This window comes from Fundulus heteroclitus, chromosome 2 (assembly GCF_011125445.2).
Source record: "Fundulus heteroclitus isolate FHET01 chromosome 2, MU-UCD_Fhet_4.1, whole genome shotgun sequence".
Classification (NCBI taxonomy): domain Eukaryota; kingdom Metazoa; phylum Chordata; class Actinopteri; order Cyprinodontiformes; family Fundulidae; genus Fundulus; species Fundulus heteroclitus.
Genome location: NC_046362.1, coordinates 6,360,236 through 6,377,074, shown reverse-complemented (window position 1 = coordinate 6,377,074; position 16,839 = coordinate 6,360,236). Strand labels below are relative to the sequence as shown.

General features: G+C 43.7%; 2 protein-coding genes across 3 annotated transcripts; both read right to left on the bottom strand.

Moving 5' to 3' along the window:
• Positions 1-760: 760 nt before the first annotated feature.
• c2h11orf16 (chromosome 2 C11orf16 homolog) lies at positions 761-6,355 on the bottom strand. Its single transcript, XM_036146377.1, has 7 exons — positions 5,638-6,355; positions 3,962-4,327; positions 3,660-3,769; positions 3,448-3,583; positions 2,242-2,461; positions 1,562-2,056; positions 761-1,418 (listed from the first exon to the last, which is right to left on the bottom strand). The coding sequence occupies exons 1-7, from the start codon at positions 5,833-5,835 to the stop codon at positions 1,153-1,155; spliced, it is 1,791 nt and encodes a 596-aa protein (XP_036002270.1). The 5' UTR covers positions 5,836-6,355; the 3' UTR covers positions 761-1,152.
• Positions 6,356-6,439: 84 nt separating this feature from the next.
• On the bottom strand, positions 6,440-15,029 carry LOC105926206 (nuclear receptor-interacting protein 3). 2 transcript variants are annotated; one of them, XM_036146372.1, is made up of 8 exons: positions 14,728-15,029; positions 14,270-14,434; positions 11,957-12,039; positions 11,742-11,881; positions 11,595-11,647; positions 10,291-10,379; positions 9,885-9,907; positions 6,440-9,657 (listed from the first exon to the last, which is right to left on the bottom strand). In XM_036146372.1, the coding sequence occupies exons 1-7, from the start codon at positions 14,893-14,895 to the stop codon at positions 9,892-9,894; spliced, it is 714 nt and encodes a 237-aa protein (XP_036002265.1). In that variant the 5' UTR covers positions 14,896-15,029; the 3' UTR covers positions 6,440-9,657; positions 9,885-9,891. The 2 variants fall into 2 exon arrangements, with proteins under 2 accessions (XP_036002265.1, XP_036002262.1); XM_036146369.1 differs by having other exon boundaries at positions 14,270-14,437; positions 14,728-15,027.
• Positions 15,030-16,839: the final 1,810 nt, after the last annotated feature.

The window sequence follows — 16,839 nt, the reverse complement described above, 5'->3', positions numbered from 1 at the left end:
ACTTGTTTGTCCTCTGGAATTACTCCACAGAGGACGCTGTCTCATTAGCACTGGACTCAGCTCTGACTCATCTGCAGCATTCCAACAACTATGTTAGGATGCTCTTCATGGACTTCAGCTCAGCATTCAACACCGTGCTACCAGACATGCTAGCTCTAAACCTCCACAACCTTGGATTACCCACACCTCTCTGCTCCTGGATCAGTGACTTCCTCACCGACAGGCCCCAGCTCCTCTTCTTTAGGAAACTGAAAAGGTCTGGACTTCCTACTAAACTGCTAAAGAACTTCTACAGAGCTACCATAGAGAGTGTTTTATGTCTCAGCATAACTGTGTGGTATGGGGGCTGCACAGTCCAGGAAAGGAAGGACTTAGCACAGGTGGTGAGAAAAAGGGCAGGGGATTGTGGGATGCCGTCTGCAGAATCTAAGTCCAAGTCCAAAGAAAGGCCAGACGCATCGTCACTGATCCCACCCACCCAGGCAATGCGCTGTTTGCCCCTCTCCCATCAGGTAAACGCTTCAGAAGCCTCAAAGCCAAAACAAATAAGCTTAGACACAGCTTCTTCCCAAGAGCTGTGAGGGAAATCGCCACCTGATGGGAGACTGTGGTCCTACATTCAGCCTACATGTTAAAATCATCCACTGGTTTTGCCGCAGTTCCTCAGCAGAGGGCGACAGACCCCTGCTCAGAGTTTGTCCATCAATGTCCTCATATGTTATAACCATATGTTATAACCATATGTTACTACTAAATGTCAAACATGTTATAGTCCATCATATGTTAAAATCACTTTATTAACGCTGCTCATTTAGCACACTCTTCTCTCAGGAATATCTAAATGCACATTTCTTTAAAATAAGCCTCAAATCTTTGCAGAAGAAGCACCTTATTACCTCATTATTTGCTATCTGTGACTCGTAAAGGACAACCAATCCACGTAACATGGCTCATAACACTAGCCAAGGGACTGATATCAAAGCCCTCGGACTCTAATACAAACTTTTGATCTTATCTTTTTTATCTTTTGCACGCTACAATGTGAAGGGGAAAAAAAACTCTGTTATGTGTACTCTTAGCCGGAGTGTCCAAAAAGCAAGTTTCACCACGGTAACACGCGGTGACAATAAAGAAGCTCTGAATCTTGTCTCTTTACACTTTTGTACCAGAGGAGCCATTAAGCATGGACTGCCTACTATGTAGGGATAAGAGAGGCTTTGCTGGCCTGGCAGAGAAAGACTGTCGTTGAGCCGGTGGTCGAGGTTTAAAGCCGGCCATTCCAAAAACCTCTCTGATGTTCATCGTTCTGGCTTTAGCCTCAGGAAGGGAATGAAACAGGGGGCTGTGGTCTGGTGAGCCACTGATCTGTGGGACAGGGAGCCTGGAGCGTTGTGACATCCTCCTGAGCGTTTCACTTCCTGAGAATAAAAACACAACATTTCATTTGTAGCTTGATTCATTTCTCGTCTTGGTGCGTGGCTATGATCAAAGAGCTAGCACAGATGAAGCAGCTTTCGCTTGTAGGTCCAGAATGTAGCGGCTCAGACCGTTTGTTTCCGACCTGGCTGTTTGTGCTGCGGTTCTGGTCCAGTTCTCCTCCAGTACCTCCATGGGGGACGCTGTCGTTGGCTCCTCAGCTTTACTTCAGGAGGATTGGGAGCGTTCATCTCGTCTGTAGTTGGAGATGATGGAGGTGGGGATGGTGCCTCAGAGTCTCCATTCCTGACGAGTTCCTCTCTGAAGTCTGCCTGTCTGTTGCTGCTGAAATGGCACGGTTCTCCGAGGCTGGAGCCGCAGCTGGGTGGACCTACGCAGGCCGGCCGGGTGGTAACCGAACAGCAGTGAGGGTCATGTGTTGGCTGGCAGCAGTCTGGGAGAGATCTCTGGAGAGTGCATGGAGATTCGGTGGCGACCCAGCTGCACCACGGGGCTGGAACCTGGAGCTGCTTCACAAGTCTGAAATAGCGGTACAGTGAGATGGGCAAAACCAGGCCGTGGGGAACCAGAGACACGCAGCTGTTCCACATCAGCACCTGGAGGCTGGCCGCGACACCAGCTGCAGGAAGAAGAAATAAAACACAATGCTTTCTGACATCATACAAATGTAATGCAAGCTGCTTTCTGCTGAAGCACATTTCCACTTCCCAGTTATTAATGTTTGGCTCCTGACCAATTTTTTTGTCAAACCTCCGATAATCAAACATGGTTTAAGACGAGACTGTTTTAAAGTGCCAGACCTACCTCTGTGAGGTGCGACTGCCGCCACTCGACCCGGACCGTATCTCACCAGATCTGATTCCCATGGCGACAGGACAAAATCGCCAGGCACCAGACGGTGGTTATGAGCTCTGCCGTCGACCACCAGATCCAGTGAGCAAACAAGCTGACGCAGGGAGGAGAAATTCCCCAAACTAGCCCTCCCTGGATGGTCAAACTCAACCACCCAAAGTCCTCTGCTGCCCTGTGTTTGGATGTTTGGGAGGAAAATGTCAATCAAAACGTCAGACCTGGTGGATTAAAGAGTTCTCCATTAAGTTTGAATTAGGCAAATTCTATTATGTTGCCACTTTTTTGCAAATAACTTACTCTTCAATTTCTTAAATGGACCAGCAACTTTTTATATTGCTTGGCTAGATATCAGAGTTTATCTCACTACAAGCTTCAGCATATTGGTTAGGATTTTAGGCGATAGACCCACACAAAGTATAATTATGAAGTAAAATGGAATGGATGCGCAATAAAAAAAAATCTGAAAAGTGACTCCTAAACAAGTTTCCTGCAGACAGAAAATGTCTAACATGGATGGCGCAGCATCCTGCTACAGGTAGACCTTACAGCAGCTGTTCAGAGCTGATGGGAAGGTGGGTTGCGGTATATACAAGGGGATCCTGAAAGAAAACTTTGACTTGAGACAGTGACTGAGGTCCATTTCCCTGCAGGAGATCAGCCCTGAAAAAAACAATCAGAGCTACAATGGAAAAGTTTAGATGAAAACACATTAATGTGTTGGAAGGCACCTGTCAAAATCCAGCCCCAAGCGCATCTCAGGATCTGCAAGACTTGCAAGACAAAACCGATGCTCTCAGTAGATGCTCTTGAGCTATGCATGTTGCAAAGAAGAACGGACAACATTTCTGCCTTTGCATGTGTAAAGCTGATGCACATAACCAAAACACTTGCATCTGTAATTGCATTGAGGGGTTCTTCTACAGCATGTAGGAAGGCACCATGCAGATTGCTATGTGCCAGAAAGTGTTGACCCACGTCCCCATTATGCATAACTATGTGTTGAGGTATGAAGACACAGTGGTCGCTGAATAAGAACTGAGCGAAAGTCCAGTTGCCTCCGATTTAAGCATGTTTGCTGTTTCCATGACCACCATAACTGAGATTTGCTCAGGCACAACAACGTTTTGTATTTTTATTCAAATACTAGCATGATTCCACCTGTGCTTGCTGGATAACAGTGCTTGGGTAGTAAAGGCCATCCGCCCCTCCCCTGGCCAGGACCCTGCATCCTGGGAAGTACTCCCACCGGGCCGCAGCTGGACTACGCAGCACACAGGAGCCGCCCAGGCTGCACCTGCAACAAAGTGAAAAAAGCAGATGAGGCGTTTTATACATGCATTTTCTTAAAACTGTCACCGGTGCGAACCAACCTGGAGGACGCTGGTGAAGCTGGCTGGGTTTTAATGGCAGAGGTACAATGGGAGCAACGCTTGGCTTGGGATGGAACTGATGGCTGGCTTTCAAAATGAAGAGGAATCACCTACCAAGCCCCACACAAGCAGACAGAGACGCTCACAGTGTGGTGACATCATTATGGGGAATAAGTGGTGCATTCGGGTGTAAAACTAGATCAAGGCCTTAGCTGTAACACAACAAACAGCTTGGCTTGCTTCAAATGATTTCCAGAACAGCCATTTGTGTGTTTTGCACTGGAAAAAAAAAAAGTTCCCACCTTCTCCAACCGACCGTGCAGATCAAACACGACCAAGTAGCAGCTCCCTCTTGTGGCCTGGCTCAGACACAGCAGGTGGTCTCTGGTGGACCTCTCCGGCGGACTGCTGGAGCCCAGCAGCAGGTAGCAAACATTGACAGGCCTGCAGGCTGCCAGCGCTGGCAGGGATCTGAGCAGGAGCCCCTGCTGCTCGGGCAGCTCGGTGCAGAGCAGCTGAACGGCGTGGCACGCCGGGTCGGACAGGGCCGCTCTCAGGGCAGCGAGGGCGTTCCTGCCAGGGCCGCAGCCGATGGAGTTAAGCCAGGGAAGAGCTGTGAAAACGGTGGTAGGAAGACAGGGAAGCATGGCCTGGGACCAGCAGTGCACCTGGGAAAGGTTCAAAAGAGGTTCAAAGTGCGTGTGAGCAGAAAAGGCCTGGGAAATATGATCTATTAGGAAGATTAAATGTATTAGTTCTGCATTTTTAGCCTTACTGGATTATCCAGCTCATAGAAGCCTAATCTTTCCTGTTAAAATGGACTGCACTTATAAATCGCCTTTTCCAGTCACACTCACCACTCTGGTCTATAGCCACACTACCAAAGCATACTCATGAACATGCACACATTTACCAATACACAGATTGGTAGGCCATTTGGGGTTGAGTGCCTTGCCCAGGGGCACATCAATGTGCAACAGGGGGAAGCTAGAACTGAACCCACAACCTTCCGAGTGCAAGACAACTACTCTACCCGGTTGAACCACAGACATGAAGTCATAAATCAGAGCTAAAAAGACAGAAGGCAGAGGAGCCTGTAAATTTACACTGGGTGGTAATCCGACACACAAAAGCAAAGGTTTTCACTTTGTGCGAGTACACCCGCTTAATCCGCACAGGTTACAGGTCATATACACAGCGTCAAAACCAGTTTATACCAAATATTGACATATACTGCATAAGAAGGCACACAACCTTTTATTTCAGACTACACTTTTCATATTCTGGGTCAGTTAGAGTTAAACTCCAGAAGCTTAATGCTAGCTTTGTTATACATTCTCCCACCACTGCTGATGTCGCTTGGGTTGGTTATCCTTTTGGAACGTCCGCTTAATTATGTCAAAGTTTCACCTGCGTGCCAATTTCTTTTTGTTTTTCTCATGTTCTGTCGCGACATTTCAGGCATACCAAATAGAGAAGCTGGTTGGCCACATGTGCCAGGCCAGGTTCTGCTCTACAAAAAGTATATCTCAAGACCGAATCCTAGTCGCATGATTGACTTTTTATGATCTTGAACCATTGGAAACTTTTCTGTATGCGATAAGAGCCCACACCCAGATTCGCCCCCGCTACCATCTCGCCCCTGCAGACCAAGCTCAGGACCCAGCCCCCCTGGCAGTCCAGGGCCTGCATCAACCACCAGCAGCAAGACTGCCGGAGCAGCATTGCACAACCAATTCGCCTTTTAGTCATTTAAATTTATTTGGACCAATTATTTCTTATTACCTTATCAAAGGAACAGTTTAAAGACATCATTAAAATAGCTAAATAATTATGCCATCTGAGCCCAATATGTGTATATGTAACCAGACTAGAACCGAACTGCACTGTCGTACAAATGTATCCACTCAGAACAGCAGAACTTGTAATCTTATTATTTCCTAACCGCCATGCCTGTTTTCTCTGGATTTCTCCTCACCGTTTCCGAGAACGTAATGATGTTAAACAGAGCGTCTCCAAGAGAAGCTTTAGCCAGCAGAGTCTGGATCAGCAGGCGCTTCACTGATCCCAGAACAGCTCTCGTCCTCTCTGAGACGTCCAGAACATACGCGATGTTGCATCCCGGACTGCCAGTAAGCACCTGGACCAGATCGGCCTCTGACTTCATTTTGTCCATCCCAGTCTGTCAAGCTGAAATTAAACAATGGAAATTGGGAACGAAACAAAACAAAAAAAACTAAAACTGCAGTTGCTAAAAACAAGAATAGCTGACATAAGCAGTCATGCTGCCGTTACATTGGCCTGCATGAAGAATGACTCCAAAGTTTGGAGACTACAGGGGGCGTGTTACCAAACTATGCTGCCATGTTACAGTCACCATGGTAACCAATCCAGCAAGCAATGGAGTAGACCATGCGGGTACATCACACGCTTAAAGCTACTTTTGCACCGTTGTAATGTTTTAGTACTACTCTAATGCTCTCAGCGGTAACTCACATAACTAAGTGTGATACGTAGATTGATCACACATCCGCTGATGTTTTCAAAATTTATGTCACGATGGATTTTCTGCTCACAGTTAATCAATTTCAAACTTTTAACATTAAAAATGTCATGTCAGACCAATAAACAGACTATTTTAATGCAGAAATGTTCAATACTTGATTAAAAGTTATTTTCAAAAGGTACTTTAAATCTGACAAGAGCCTCATCAAAATGCATACTCTTTAAAAATAAATGACTGTATGAGTGCATTTTTAAAAGAAATGATTCAATAAAAAGACATAGGAAATATATTTTTTTATTTGATACCTGTACTTTGGTTCAGCCATATGATACAACTTATCTGAAGTGTTACTACTCTGTTGTACAGATTCCTAGGCATTGAATACAATACAAATACAAATTAGACTAAAAAAGACACAATATTTAATATTTTCGAACATCATAAAATATAGAAGATTCACATTTGTGGCCATAAGCTTTTCAGACTGACAGAAATCTTTACTGTCCCCACAAACGTCTCTGCCTGTTTTTATAAAGTAGCTGTTTTGCATTGATTCTTTGTTGAAACGAAGAGTGATGAGCTGAGATGCAATAAATTAGTAGGCTATGAAAGTGAATAAAAACTGTCTTGATCACAAAAACTCTTTTTCGCCGTGTTTAAGCCCGACCATGAATTAACCTCCAAGCATCTTCTCAAAGATCTCCTGGTAGCTCAGGGGAAGCTGGGGAGAGGCCATCTGACAGCACTCTGTCTGACTTCAACAGACGAGCAGAAGTTGCTTTGAAAAGAAGTAGTGGTTGAAATCCTTCTTCCTATGTGGCTATTTGCAGGTAAACATGCTTTCAGCACGCTTTGCATAAAAATAGTTTCACAAGCAAGGATATTGACTCCTGTAAGATGGCATCTAAATAAATAAAATCATCAAAACATCAGAACCAAGGAGAGAGAGATTAAGTTGCTGTGAAGGTTGCTTCTAACCTTCCCTGCAAGATGAATTCTCGCGGTATTCGTGCGTTCACAAACATGAGAATCCATCTCGTACCGCTCCGGCTTCAACCGTTTGTGTCCGAACCAAAAACGGTTCTGGCCGATCACGTTGCACTGTTGTGATTTAAGGCGGGACATACCAGTACGACGAAGGCAAGAGCTGCTGAGTCCACAGCCGGCCATCATAAACATGGAAGGGCAGGAGGACGCATGCATAGCTGCTGCTATCACGTCTGTTTTGTCAGGATCCATGATTTGTTTTTTGAAAGAAGAACAGCAAACTTGCCTTGACTAGCTTACCTTCTCGTGGCTTCTCATAATGCCTGCTGCTTATGTTTTGATTTTATTCCGTGATTGTCTAAAACCAACCTGTTGTAGGCGGGCACTAGATGTTGCTTCCCCAATAAGCTTGGAGAGTTCTGCTCCTTTCCCCAAACTGGTTCAGTGGGAGCAGTCCCAGATTGATAATGTGCAGAACTAGAGTGCTTCTCATTATCAATCAGGCTGACCAGGTTAGATTGCTTCAGGGCTCATAGAGTCCCGCGACGGATCATGGCCATCAAGGACTCAGCTAAGGGATCGGGTTACCACCCGTGCAGAGCTCTACACGGCTGGCACATGGCAGTAGGAAGCAGTTACTGTTTTTCTGTTATGCATAAAATCTGGAGGAAAAAAAGTGAGCGCTACCATGGGTCATCTGTTATAACAAAAGTAAAGTGTACTGAGGCTGTTCATATGTGGGGATGCCTTTTGTCCAAAGAAGTGAATTAACTCACAATTTTTCTCACAACAGACATGAATAAACAGCCTGGAAGGGCAACTTTACTCTGCAGTGTAATTTGGTGCTGAACAATGATCAGAATGTTGATAAAAAGTCTGGGAAACAGGCCAATGTCTTTAGTGTTGGTGCTTTACAGAATCCCTTTGTTTTCTCAATAAGAGAAACTCATAAAATGTTTTAAATAGAAAGCCAATCCAAACCTAGCTACACTGACACAGCAGACTTTGTGAAAAACAGCATTTGTGTCAGTCACAATGTTTTTGGCCACAGTTGTCCACCTAATCTATACTCAACACAAGTAATCCACAATGGCTGTAGAATACTGGTTTTGGCCATTAATATAAAAAAAAAAATACATTTGCATAAGAATTACAAAAACGTCACTACAGCTTCTGTTATCTACCTGCACAGAACATAGTTGACGACTTGTATAAGATACACATCAGGCTTGCCAGAGAGCCGGGGCTACATAAGAAGTCCTTAATGTCTAAAAAGTAGTGTTTCTATGAGGTTGCGTGTCTCTTCTTCACAACTAATAACCAAGCAAAGAAGTGAGTGAGCACACTATGGCACTGAGTTGTCGAAGTAGATAAAAGAGTAGATAAAGTGTATACTTTGACAGCTAACAAGTAATCAAGTTCTGTATTACCAAATCAAAGTTTAAAGTCCAAACTTTGATTTGGGGATATAATGATTCAATGAAACAAGACCGTATTCTAGTTCAGACTCTGAAAACCGATGGGATTTTGCTAATTGGTATGTCTAGTGACCAGGGTAGCTAACCGCTACTAGCAGTAATAGCTAATAAATTATTTCCCCTGCACTTTCTACTTTCAAACACTGTAGTTACCCTTTTTTAAAGGTTCTGTTATACTAGCAGGTCTACTGTCACTATTTAGGTCAATGATATATCTACTCTAAAACACAGCGACATGGGACCCTCCTTACATGCTTCAAAGCTGCAGTGGGTAGTTTTTGTAAAAATTCATTTTGTACATATTTGTTAAAACTGTTTCTATGTCGTGACAGTAAAGTAGGAGAGAGATAATCTGTGAAAAAAGTCCAGTTCTTCTGGCTCCTCCCTCCCAGGGGTCCCATTGTCAATGCACCGCTCCCAGACAGAAACAACCAATCAGGGCCAGAAGGAATGTCTGATATGAATCCTTAGCAATGTCTATCATGCTCATGTACTCACACCCCCTTCCCCACATGGTGCGTACCATTGTTTATGCTTGAGATTACCAGTGGGCTGCAGCGGTGCAGAAATTTGGCAGAGAAACAACCTGCTTTACAGGAGAACTGCCAATTTATCGAGTGGCACCTGCTCAGACAACAAAGACAGGCAAAAAGGAGAAGCAAGCTAAAAAGAAAGAATTAGACTGAGCCTGAAATAAAATGAGGATAGACATGGAGCCCTAAGGTACGCTCCGCTGTGGGGGAGGAGCTGTGGAGGGAGGGCTGTAAGGCAGCAGAGAGCAAGGGGGAGGGACCTGTAAGGCGTGCTTGTTCAAATCTTCTGGCTAAGTCCACAGTTTTCTCAGAACTCCCTACTGAAGCTTTAAATGAGCTTTTATAGCCTTTATTTGTACAAATTAACAATAGTAAAACAAAAACAACAACTGTTTGTTATTTCAGCTGTCAAGTTCTTTATGCAAGTCGGCCATATTGGATTTTGAGGTAAAGGCTGGTGAGAAATCGACCACTTTCCCACACTGACTTCTATTTTCCTGGGACCTTTTTGGTTAGAGTTAGCAGACCTGTTTTACAATTTAGTGTTCTTCTCAGGAAAAACTCCAAAAAAGTTCCCTTTCAATGACAGAATGCTCACTTCCTTAAAGCTTAACTCCCAATGTGTGTGTGTGTGTGTGTGTGTGTGTGTGTGTGTGTGTGTGTGTGTGTGTGTGTGTGTGTGTGTGTGTGTGTGTGTGTGTGTGTGTGTGTGTGTTGAGCCAGGAAGGTCAGTAATCCAGGTCGCTGGAAGAAAAGGACAAGGACAGAAGATGTTGTTAGCTAGATACGAGGCAAACATGGTTTCTTTTTCTTGATTATTGTTTCTTTATCATACTGTAAGTAAAAACAGATTAAAGCTAATGCATGTTATCATCTGACTTTTGATGAAAACTCTTTATCAAATGCATCATCTTATTGTTAACATCTTGAAATACATTCCACTGCGGTGCAACACAATATGATCATATCCCACAACTAGTTACATTGTGCTTTAGAGACTTTGGAACGTACAGCATTCATCCAGCTATTCACAATGAGTCCAAAAATGAACCGATTAAGTTTGAAGTCTGTAATGCAGTCACGCAGTCCTGGCAAAAACTATAAAGACATAAAAATGACAGGCCTACCTTTCATTTTGTGGCATTTTAACAAAGTCAACCTGCTCCCTTGTGGTTGTCCCAAACACCAATATCTGCTTATCTGTGTCAATTACACACTGCAACAGACAGCACACATAACAAAATATGTCATAACAAAGCTTTCTGGCCATTCATTCATTGACCAGCTTAAAGTTTCTGTTGCATGTATTTACAGCCCGCTCCACGTTGCTGAAAAAAATAATATATATTTTTTTATTGCAGCCATATAATCCCATCTTGTAAAATTTGGGAAAATTCCTAATTTCTATTAAAGTACATATTTTCATCAGGGGTGAAACAATTGTCACATTCAGAGATATATTTAATGTCTGGCCCACCTAACAGATCATACGTTATCAATGTTTGAGGGTAGAAACAAGGAATCTGACTTTGGCTCCCAAGCAGAACATAATCTACAATCTACAACAAAAAAATACATTTTCAGGGGACAAAGGTAACAACAGGAGCAGTATGTACAGGTTTTTTGGTTGTTGTTTTTTTGTGTGTTCTTTTTACAAAACATTAAGTATTTTTGTGACCAGCACATGATTTTTTTTTTTTAATTATTCAAAGTGTTTAGCAACTTTTTTATAAGGGATCCATGATTTATTGTTTCTCTGGGGTAAATATGACCTGTTGACACAGAGGCCTGATTCTTGTTATCTAGTCTTTAAGATGGCAAGTACACGAGAACCTACCATTCATAAGTCAGGGCAAGGCCAGAAAAATAGCTCTTTGTCTAAACCTGCCAAAGACTAAAGTCAGAGCAACAATTAAAATGTAAAAAAAAAACTATTTGCCGTATGAGTGCTGATATCTGACTTGCTACTACGCACAGAGAGCAGGATAGTAAGGGAGGTTAAAAATCTCCAACAAGAATGCTATGCTGAAATCACCCAGTCACTATAACAACACTGAGAGAGTATCAGTTGGCTGTTTGGGGAGTCACCACATGAAAAAGCCTTTTCTGTTCTACAATCACAAATCTAAATATGTGGGGGTTGCTCAACTCTACAACGGCACTAGCTGGAGCTGTGTCCTTTAATCAAGTGAGAGTAAGATTCAGGTTTCAGCAGAATAATGATCCAACACACCAGACTATATTAACACAGACATGGTTCTTCACAGGGCTATTCCATTTTCCTCCACGGCCATCTTCATCCCTAGTCCGACATCATTATGGGAAATATATGTACAAAGGCCAAAAAATTCAAAGGGCATTGTACAGGTAAGTCACACGTAACTGCTCCTGAGAACAGGAGGAGTATCAAGTGCAAGTGGTAGTAACTCACCTTGAGTGAGTTTAAAGTCTTGCTGCCCAGAGACATGAGTGGTTTGGTGCTTTCTGGAAATTGATATAAGTTGACAGTGAATTCCCGACAAGGTATCATAAGATTATAGGGTTTTGTCACTTTTCTCATCATCATTCTTTTCCTCACCCACTATAAAGAATGAAGACATTATTCGGAGTCCTCCGACGGTCAAGCTGAGTTCCCTGATGTATCCATCGATGCAAAGTTTCCGCTGAAACGGAAACCCCACCGGGTCCGTTTTGTTCTCCTCCACCAGCACTTTCAGTCTTAAAGGGAAAGAAAACGGAGACGAGTGAATCCAGTTGTTTCTAGATGACGACGAGTGCAGGAGTTCCACTCACCCTAATCTGTCCACGGTCAGCGAAGATATCAGGTTCATCCTGCAGCCCGTGTCAATCAGCAGCGTAACTTCCTGGCCGAAACACTGCGACAAGGACAAGAAGCGGAAGAAACAGGGTTCACTCCCCTGGAACATTTCCATGTTTTGTCATATTCCAACCATAAAAACAACTGGGATATACTAGAGTAAAACCTCCACCTCATTTCTTGCTGAGTGAATACGGGAATCAAGAGCTTTTATTGTCATTTTGTAGCCATAATGACATTTCTAATCATTTTTAAAAGTGATTAGGCATAACTTACAATGAGCCCATCAGCATTCAGGTCGTACTAATAACTTCAGCCTGAGTCATGCCACCTCTTCCCGTGCGCACAGATGCACCAGGCTCCGCTCATAGCTCCGCAGCTGCTCTGAAATGAGCTGTGCCCTTTTATTGCAGCCCGGTTCAAATAATGAACAAGGCAGGCTGACAGCCTTGGACTGCAGGTCCATCCCTACCTGCACGCAAATAACCATTTTTTCTGCCTTCTTTGTTTTTTGACTGAAATCAAGTTAAGGTGAAGTGGGTAAGTATAATAAAGGGGTCCATTTTGTTCACTCTGCCCAGTGGCTTGTAGCTAGAGCCTGGCCAGCGGCCCGAATAAACGCACAGTTGGTAATCTAGTCAAACTGCATGATAAAGAAGCCACAGGTCCATGGAAATGCTTTTTTTCCTACCAAAATGTGGCGCAGATCCAGAGCCAGTTTGATAGACATGAGAACACAACGAGCAGGCATGAAAGCACATACCACAAAATATGAATCTATAATCATCAACAATGCTAGGCTTGTAAGGGGGGTATAGCCATTTTATGGGCGTCTTAAAAACCCCATAAAACTCGGGAAGTTAACACAGCAACATGGCGGGGATCAGACCCAAACGTTTACACACGTTGAACGTGATCTTTAGGTAGGTTGGCAGGGGACACGGTATGTAGAGCGGGTTTGTTAGAAAGGAACAGTCAACAACGCTACTAACAGCCGTAGCAAAGCTAATGTTAGCCTTAGCATAAACGCAACTTCATACGGCGCCGTGTTTGTAGTAATTTGTGAGAGTGAGGAGCTTGCGGCTTATGGAGAGAGGCAAAGATACGACGTCACAGTTTCAGAAAAGAGGCGGCTCACATGTACACACGGAAACACAAAGCCGGCGCTTTGAAATTTCTCCATTCAGCGACCCAATTTCAAGAATAATCGTTTATGGTCTCTCAAAACGCTGGATCCACGTGGATGCACAGCCTAGGTGGTAAAATACCTCTGCAGATGCACCTAAGGCGCAGTTCCACTGGCTCTAATTGGACGCGCACCGCTCGGCTCACTTTCAAGTGTTTCAGGAGCTGTTTTTTTTTTTTTTGTTTCCAGAGCCAACCTGGATTCCTCTGGCTCTGCTGAAGACCAGAGTCAAACCGACCTGACTTGAGAGAAGTTTGGAGTGAACACACTTATTTTCAGTGATTGGCTGAGGGGTGAGGAAACATGAGAAGGTTTTCTCAGAGGAAGTCTAGAAAAACTGAAAAGCGACGCCATTTATATTAAGGACCACAATGAACAGAGTCGGTCAAACCAAAACTATGAACCACACCTGAAGGAAAAAAGGTTTTTCCACACTCTACTGAACCCATACACAGAACTTCCCCATACGACCCCAGACTCCTGTTCATCTTTGCATTTTACCACCTGTGCACCTTTGATGATTTTGAAAGCGGCTTCGAAGATGACCTCAAACCATGGCAGGTGTCTGGTGCTTTTGTAGTCAATCACAGGGCAACACAAAGACCACAAAGACACGTTAAACACCCATGCAGGCACACATTTAGGATCTTAAAGTCATCCGTTTACCTAGTGGTCTTGTTTTTGTAATTGTGGCAGGAAGCTGGAGTGCCTAGAGAGTACCATGCACGAGAAAAACATGCAAACTCTATGCAGAAAGACCTCCAGCTGTAATTCAAACCCAGAACCTTCTTACTTCCCAGATCAACCTGGGCTGCTGGTTCAAGTGTGGTTTCCAGATTGTTCTGCAACTAAATTTCTGAAAAGCGCTTGGAGCGTTTGCATTCAGCCAACTGAGTGGGACTTTTATCGGATGGAAGCATGTATGAACCTTACTTTTCAACATGGACATCAAGCCATTAATCAAACGCTTTACATGTATGTTTACAATCATCAATAAAGTCCTCTGAGGTTTGCGGTTGTAATGTGACCAAATGTGGAAAAAAAGGCTACGGCAAAGTGAATACTTTGAATTCTTTACAGATATAGTTCAGATTCCACCCACTTTACAGGCCACGCAAATGATGTCGTCGCCCCCTTCCTTCTCATCCTCGTTTGAAAGCCGCCGACAGCTCCGCTGGACTCCTCTACTCGGGGTTCCCCTATGTGTGTCAATCCTGCCCTGGGACAGCTTGGCCTCCAGCAGCCTCTTCTGGAGAATAGTGTGTGGCTGCTGCAGCAGAGACAAAGACAGCACACCACAGGAGCAAGAGAAGACAAACAGAGATCTCATTCAAGTCAACCCGAACACTTCAGCTTACAGTTCTGTTAAGACTTTTTAGCATGTTGAGTAAAATAATGTACATCCTTTAAGATAACAATGATCTACGCCATATATAGGCTATTCTACTCCGGATTACATAACACCCCAAGGGAATAAAAGATGAGCCACTCAGTTAGGTGAGATGAATATTGCAGTGTACAGTGCTCCATATAACTCAAGGCCTTTGAAAGGAGGCTCACTCCCTGCTTGGATGTCCCCAGTTTCTTCAGTCCATCCAAAGGCAGCAGATCAGCAGAGTCTCTGTGTAGGAACTGGATAGCTTGTTTCAGCCTCCTCTGCTGCCTCAGTGCCGCGGCATCCAGAGCCTCCGAGCTGCTCCGGTTTTCCGCCCGCATCCCCGTAAACATGATGGTGGCCGGGCGTGAGGGAACACGCCGCTGTGTTGGTGCGCGTCAGCTCTTCCTCCCGTTCTCCTCCCCGCCTGCAGCCGAGACAAGGAAACCCCGAGGCATTACGCGTCGTAGAGGAGGAGGGGGGGGGACTCTCCATCGCCACAGCAGCAGAGGCAGGGAGGTGAGGGGGAGATTTGATTTCTGCTCTGAGCCTTCAAAATAAACCTTCCCACATCAGACTGGACTGTGTACAATACTGAATAATTTTCTGTGATAATTTATGCTCTACCTGAAGGTTATGAGAAGGTTATGAGAACATACCCCCACCTCCAAAAAATTTTTTTCTTGATTGTTTGGGAGTGCAAATGTATTTTTTATTGTGAAGCAAACTACAAAGAGGTTGAAAAACTAACAATTCCAGCATCCATACTGTTCACCCCCTATAGTCAGTACGTTGAAGAGCCACCTTTTGCAACAATTGCAGCTGACTCAGGATCAGTCTCTCTGGATCAGTCTTATATCACAGGCAGAATTGTTCCTGCATTTAGCACCATCCACCTTTCCCTCGACTCAGATCAGTTTTCCAGTCCCTGCTGCTGAAAAAATCCCCACAGCATAATGCTGCCACCACCATGCTGATGGTGTTCTTGGGATTGCATCAGACATAGCATTTTCCTGGGTGATGGAAAAGTAATTTTTTTTGTCTCATCTGACCAGAACACAGTCGCCTACGTGCCTTCTGGCAAGCTCAAAACATACCTTCTAAGTAATGACATTTTTCTGGCCCCTCCTCCATAAAGTCCAGCTCTATGGAGTGTGGGGCTCATTGTGGACCTGTGGACAGATCCTCCAGTCTCTGCTGTGGAGCTCTGCAGCTCCTCCAGAGTCACCTTTGGTCTCTGAGCTTCCTGTCTGATTATTGCCCTCCTGGCCTGGTCTCTGAGTTCTGGTGGGTGTTGCCAGGTCTGCTGTGGTGCCATGTGCGTTCTATTGAAAGGTGATGGATTTGATGGTGCTCAGAGGGAACGTTAAAGATTTGGATATTTTTTATAACCCAACCCTGACTTATACTTCATAACACCTTTGTCCCTGACTTGTTATACTGACATATCATGTGACAATTAGACTGCACACATGTGGACTTCATGTCACCAGTGATGTGACTTTTAAAGGTGACTGTATGCTCCAGAACTTTTTAGGAACCTCATAGCAAAGGCGGTGGATACATGCACATGCTAAGTTTCTAAAAAACAAAACAAAAAAAAAACGTTTTTATATAAATACTTTTTTCATTTAACTTTAAAATAAGATATAAAAACACAAAGGTTACAAGTTGGAATGTAAAAGAATAGGTAAAGATACTATTTTTCAGCAAGGTGCTGTGTATTGTCGAATATCTGTAGAAAATATTTTCCTTCTCATTTGAAATTGAAGTCTCACTTCATTATGACAAATCTTTATTATTTCCACATGTAACAAATGTAATACCATAGTCTCCTGACATAAAACAGGAGACTATGGTATTAAATATATCCATCCATCCATTTTCTAACCACATCTTAACATGGAAATATCTGCCCACTCCAACTTGCAACGGCTCTCCTAAATTTGTCGGAATACTTTTAATCGACGTTCCTCTTTAGGTTACTCCACGGATGCTTCATCAGATGTATGTCTGGACTATGGCCGGGCCATTTCAAAACTTGGAATTTCCTCTAATGAAATGATTGTTTTGTTAACCCCCACCTGTCTACTATTCTAGTAGACACCTGGAGATTTTGAATAAAAACTGACAGGAAATTGAAACAATTCATAAGTCTGGAGAAAAGCTAAACACATATTTCATCCCAAATGGAGAATTAAACATGAATAAATTTAAAAGGTACCACAAATCTGGATGCGTCTATCAACTGAGGAGGTAATGTTAATTTTTCTGGCCTAAAGTTCAAGTTGAATAAT

Coding starts and splice junctions, on each gene's coding strand:
- c2h11orf16 (XM_036146377.1), bottom strand. CDS start 5,835: ATGGACAAAATGAAGTCAGAGGCCGATCTGGTCCAGGTGCTTACTGGC. Junction 3,584..3,659: donor GCTTCACCAGCGTCCTCCAG/GTTGGTTCGCAC, acceptor ACTTTGTTGCAG/GTGCAGCCTGGGCGGCTCCT. Junction 1,419..1,561: donor ACCGCAGCACAAACAGCCAG/GTCGGAAACAAA, acceptor TTTTATTCTCAG/GAAGTGAAACGCTCAGGAGG.
- LOC105926206 (XM_036146369.1), bottom strand. CDS start 14,895: ATGTTTACGGGGATGCGGGCGGAAAACCGGAGCAGCTCGGAGGCTCTG. Junction 11,882..11,956: donor CTGACCGTGGACAGATTAGG/GTGAGTGGAACT, acceptor TTTCCCTTTAAG/ACTGAAAGTGCTGGTGGAGG. Junction 10,380..11,594: donor AGACTTTAAACTCACTCAAG/GTGAGTTACTAC, acceptor TGTCTGTTGCAG/TGTGTAATTGACACAGATAA.